This window comes from Camelina sativa, chromosome 7 (assembly GCF_000633955.1).
Source record: "Camelina sativa cultivar DH55 chromosome 7, Cs, whole genome shotgun sequence".
Classification (NCBI taxonomy): Eukaryota; Viridiplantae; Streptophyta; class Magnoliopsida; order Brassicales; family Brassicaceae; genus Camelina; species Camelina sativa.
In genome coordinates, this window is record NC_025691.1 from 14,989,316 (window position 1) to 14,995,634 (window position 6,319).

The 6,319-nt window shown below is 29.5% G+C and overlaps 1 protein-coding gene across 1 annotated transcript; it reads left to right on the forward strand.

Moving 5' to 3' along the window:
• Positions 5,339 to 5,845, forward strand: LOC104704639 (agamous-like MADS-box protein AGL29). The gene has a single exon (XM_010420690.1). The coding sequence runs from the start codon at positions 5,339 to 5,341 to the stop codon at positions 5,843 to 5,845; it is 507 nt and encodes a 168-aa protein (XP_010418992.1).

Here is a 6,319-nt window from a genome sequence, read left to right on the forward strand (position 1 = left end):
TGCAAATATATAGGACAATATCTATAACTCTGAATTTTGTTGAACATTCTGATCTTGCTGTAGCAATCTTGACAAAGCAACTGTTTTGCACCAAACAAACCTGTTTTAGGGATTATATCCAAAGAACATTTTATTATTTTTGACAACTATATATTCCTGTCAATTCTAATGGAACTTGAGTTCTTTAGAACACTATTATGATTATAGATTATATTTTGGGTTTTAGTGTAATTTTTAGAACACTATTATAACTTTTGATGATACTAAACCTAACTAGAAAGAATCAACAAAATGGTTCTGTGATTGTTGAAACATCTTATATAAACAGAAGTGTACAGTATTAAAAAAAAAAACTGCATTCATCCCAACGGAGACCGCACGCACATGCACACCTAACATGTGAATGGAAGAAGCTCAATTTTGAGATTTTAGATTCTACACCCTAAACTAGAATGAATCATGAAACTGCTTTGACCCTATATATGTAATTCTTGAAATATCTTATATAAGTAGAAGTGCACAGTTAAAATATCGGAACAAAAGAGAAACACCTGAAAGACCAAAAAAAAAGCTTACGAGTCTCACTCTTTTTTTTTTTTTTGTGTGTGTGTGTGTGTATGTATCCTCTCTTTATCTTATTCTAGAACCGAAATCAGACTTGGAACGTTAACAAAGTTGGAAAATGGAAACACAAGTGTTACGTACTTACGTTATCCTTTGATTTTACGTAACATTGTTTGCTGATCGGTTTGGATAGTACCAGTGATTCTATTGGAGTCCTGGTGATGATATCTTCTATTATATCAAAAGGCAGTGATAAAGAAGCCATGGAAACTGTACTTAATGAAACTAGGTCATTCAAAGGAGAATTTCTCTTCGTTTTATACCTAGATACTCGATGAGAGTTGGTTACAAGAAACTATAGGATCAGAATTTTTCCGTACCATGGAATGAAAATTTTTTGAATAAATAAGGCGTAAAGATAATCAAGCCTCCATCCTTAGGCATAAATTTATATTCCTTCATTTCTTCATAGACGTCTGAACATGTCTTCCAGTTTCAGTGTAATTAATTCCAACGCTCCCTCTCAAATGTTTTAGTTTTGGCTTTCGACTGCTCCATTTGATTTTTTTAGACCTTTTTACTCTCATACATCTATTCATCAGTGAAATTGTTTACTTTCATTACTTCGCCATTCTTCTGTTTGGTATTAGTTTCCTAAAATGGGTTTTTAGTGTTTAATATTTTTGGCTTTTAATTATGGGTTTGATCCAAACAAACTACATGGCATGGCTGGCATGTAAATTTGTTTCCTCTAGTTCAATTTAAGTTGAAAACTTCTATACAAAAATATATATGTACGAAAACTTAGTAAATAAAAGTTCATTGTTTAACTTAAAACATAAGTATTTACATATATAACACCCACAAACCAAAAACTGGAATTTTGGGTGTCGGTCCACACTATTTGCGGACGGTTTGATCAGTTCGATTTTAATCGTTCGGTTTGCGTGTTTGGTTTAGGGGAAGCCCTAGACTCGAGTTTAAAAGGTGGAACTCGACTTCCTTCGTCCCTTTAGGCGTTTTTCAGAGAGAAACAGAGAGAAGGAGGAGAAAAGTGTTTTTGTTGTTTTTGGGAGAGTCTGTGAGATTTCTTGACTGTTCTTGAGAGATCTGAAGCTAGGAGGGTGTTAGAAACTTGCTAGGAATTTGGATTCGTCGTAGTTTGTCAGAAACTTCATGCATCGGTGTTGGTCGACACCAACGCGAGGACGATTCGATAACCTTGGCGAGTGTGAGTGTCGGTCGACACCATATGGAGGTGTCGGTCGACACAAACTAGGGTTTCGGGGATGTCGAGCATGGTGTCAGTCGACACCAGATTGCCAGTGTTGGTCAACACCATCTGGTGTCGGTGGACACCCTTCTTTTAGTTGCGACGGTTGATGCAAATGCTTTGTATAATGCCTGGTTTGTTTAGTGTTTGTTGTTTGTGGCATGAAGGGATCTTATTTCTTGTGTGTATAGCCCAATAGATGAGAGGATTGCCTCACTGAGTGTTTATTAAATACTCATGCATCTCAATTTGTGTTTGTGGTGCATGTGAAGGCAAAGTGTAATCGTGGAATCGAGGCGGTGAAGAGGAGTATGTTCTAGTGACTTGATTGGTTGTTGTCTGGCCTTGCTAGGTTGCTAGAGTTGAGTCATTAGAATGTGGTTTAGGTTGCTGGTTTTTTTATTCATGTTGTTTGGATTATTGGTTATGTGTTATGAGTTATTGTTGGTTATTGGATTATTGGTTATTTATTGGTTAAATGGTATTGTTATATTATCCGTTGTTGTGTGATTGTGGTTAGATGGCTAGTGTGTATGAGACGACTAGTTTAGATGATTATTATTATTATTATTATTATTATTTATTATTTGTTATTAAAAAAAAACGGGTCGGGTCTTTTCAACATAAAGGATAATCATTACTCATGTGTAATTAATATTTTAAAACACTCCCCTTAATTATTCAGTGTTATGAACTTGTTACAACAGGGTGCAAAAAAAAAATTGTTATAAGGTATAACATATAAAATTATCAAAACTAAATCCAGTAACGAAGGATATTATTCTGCATAATAAGTTTATATATGTTGACATTTAAGATAATACTTTCTTTGATTCAAATTTGTTGTCTTTTTTTATTGTTTCACACAAATTAAGGAAATAAAGTGTACCTTTGTTGGACTATTGGAATTCCAAAATATTTAATATTTTAATTGTTTAATAAGGGATACATAAAATAATTTCTGCAAAAAATAATATTAGAATTACGAGAATGACAACTATAATAAATAAAAATTAATTACAAAATGACAACTATTTTGAAACGGAGAAAGTATGTATTAGTCATTATTCTTCGTATCATTTAATGGCTAGTCAAACAATAAAAAATAGTCTATTTGCTAGTTAATGTTCAACGGTACTAGACGCCTTTTATCGAAACAAATTTATTGAATATCAATAACTTGACAATTACAAAATCTTATATAAACTTTTTAAAATGATTTGTCAAATTCACATTATAGTAAAGAGAAATTTTTTTTTAGATATGTACTACTACTTTACATTTTAGATTTAACTCTATACACTATGAATTATATGAGTTTATGTTGTAAGAAACTAGTCATCATCATCAGCTGACCGAAGGATCCACATTTCAAGTCCACATGACGCATGTCCATGAATCTTTTTCTATCAATGAGTTACAGGTAATTCATCTACATTATTCTATTATTAGGTATAGGTTTAGATTGTTTTGATGCTTTTGCAGTTGCGTTCTTGTTTACATTATAATATTTTTATGCTATTCTAGTTAACTATATATATATATATATGAACTAAATCACAATTTTTATTAAATAATTCTAAACAAGAATGTAATTAAAAATTCAATTGTGTTTGACTTTTTCAATTATAGTTTATTAAATATTTATTTTCAAATATAATAACAATGTATGAATGTATAACATACATAAAATATTTAAAAAACACACAATAATATTTATGAGAATATCTATACTATGATTTGCCATTTGAAAGATGACTTTAAGATCAAGCACAATATCAATGTAGTTCATCATAAACTATCGTGGGTTTTTTTGATTCAGTGTGGATTTGAATACTCACTATAGCATGTATAGATTTGAAATATATATATATATTTTTCCTTACTTTTTCCTTCAAGTTTATAAGTTTTTCAAATTAGTGAAGTTACATTTTCGATACTTATCCTACATAGCTTATATTATATATAGCAAATACTATTTAGGATTTAAAGGTGAGGGAGTATTTTACAAATATTACATTTACTCTCTAATTTTCATGATTTTTGTTTATTTCTTTATAGTTATATTTATTATTATCTATAATAGTGTATGTCTTGTATTTCAAATCGGCCTATAAAAACAAGATAGATTATATATATTAGTGATATTTATATATGTATTGCATATTTAAACAAATGATACTTTTATACGGTTGAGATTCAAGTTTTAATGTCCTAAATTATATATAAATTATCTTTTGTTGATGTATTTATTCTAGGATTATGGAATCAAAATACATCCAAACTGTCACATTCTTGTAGATTTGAACAAAATTCAGACTTAAGTTAAATAATTTAAGTCAAAATTGTATTTTTAGCTCCAAGATGAGTTGGAGAAAAACAAAAATGAACATAAATTAATTTGAGAAATACAAAGACAGAATGGTCACATTAATGTTGAAATGAAATATACACTAACCTTAGCAAGCTCTCCCATTTCAATATTTCAATAATGGTATATATATATATATATATATATAAATGGTATATACAATGTTATAGTGAGTATTTTTTAACCTTTTTAATGTTAATTTTATTTTACTTCTTTCGTTTTGTAAAGCTAATCTAGGGGGTAAAAATAATACTGATTTTAAAAAATGAATAGTCTTAAACTTAAGTTTTTTTTTTTTGTGGGATATAGGAATTATATAAATGAAAATGGCAGTAATTATTAAAATAAATGAAAAATTTTCAGTACTTTTTAAATTAATGTTTGGAAATTTGACCATTGTTAGAAAGTGGCTTAGAGTTTATGTCACATGTGACTGAGGTTTTTTATGTCATAACTGACAAATGTTTCATTACAATAAATTATTCAACTATGTAATTAACATAATTAACTACAAATTTTTGACTAATTCTTCTTTTGGAAATAAACTATATGAGTCAATATTTTATCATCAATAAATAGATAAATTATTTTTACATATATATATATATATATATATATCTAAATATTTATTCTTTTCTACAAAATAATTATATAATATAAATGGTCAATAGCATTTCTACTGATATTATATTTTTTAAAACTAATAATTTCAAATATTGATAACTATGATAAAACTTTGACTCATAGAGTTTATTTCCAAAACAGGATAATAAGTAGTCAAGAAAATAGTGGATTACATATTTGACTAAGTTCTTGTAATTAAATATGTTTCAGTTATGACATAAATTCTCAGTCAAATATGACAAACTCTGAGTCAGTTTACAATAATGGTCGAATTTCCAAATTTTAGTTTGATAAAGTTTTGACCAATTTTTATGCATTTAATATTTACTATCATCTTTTATTTGTATAATGTCAGTCTTGCACTCAGAAAAAAAATATTCCTTAGCTAACAAAAAGAAAAAGAAAAAGAAAATTAAGTTTAAAGTCTGTCCTCTTTTAGTTAAAACTTTTTTTTTCTTGCCTTCAACATGAATTTAAGAAAAACCAAAGAAAGCCAAAAAATTAACATGAAAAAAATAGAAAATTGTGCAGACCGCACGGTTACATTCTACAAACGCAAACAGAAGATCTACAATAAGCTCAGTGAGCTATCCCTTCTATGTGGTGCTGATGTTGGGTTTCTTGTGTACTCCAACAGTGGAATCCCGTACACATTTGGCAGCCCATCCTTCGAAGTCGTTGCAAAGCGGTTTCTCAACGGTGAGGGCTCTTCGTCAACCTCACTGCCACAACAATCGAACATAGATGTTCAGCATAAAGAAAAGATGGAAGAACTCTGCAAAGTCTACAACAATCTTATAGAGAAGGTTGATGCAGAGAAACAGAAAGGGATGGCCATGGCAAAGTCTGAGGCGGAGGCACTGCCAGTGAAGAAGGACGAGTTGTGGAGAGTTGATCCAACGACGATTAAAGATAAGGAAGTGCTAAAACAGTTGCTGGAGAAGTATGAAGATCTCTATGAGAAACTATGTGACAAGGTTGTTGCAAAGAACCAAATAGAAAATGCACCATAGATTTGATTTAGTGGATCATCTGTTTCATTAAAGATCCCGACCCTAAATGTTATTCTTTCCATTTCAAAATTGTTGTCATTCTACGCTTTAGTTTTTTTTTTTAACTTAGTTGTCATTTTCGTTTTCAATTTAATATTTTCATTTTTAATCGAGAATTTTTTCACTTGCCCCTTATTAAATGAATAAAATATTAAATAGTTTGAAATTCTAATAGTCAGATAAGACAGAACATAACATTTATCAAATTTTTAAACTTTTGAGAAATAATCTAAAATGATAGCTAATTTGAAGTTATCTTAATAGTTTACTAGATTCGGACCGCACGTACGTGCAAGATTGATTTTAAAAACTAAGTTTACTAACACATATATAATTTATTACGTACATGCAGGTTATGCTTGTAAACGTATTTTTTAGGAATGTTATTAACATTCATAATCCAAACTCATACCAAATTAGTATTTGATTTGTTTT

Excerpts from the sequence above, each read along its gene's own strand:
- LOC104704639 (XM_010420690.1), top strand. The coding sequence starts at position 5,339 with ATGAAAAAAATAGAAAATTGTGCAGACCGCACGGTTACATTCTACAAA.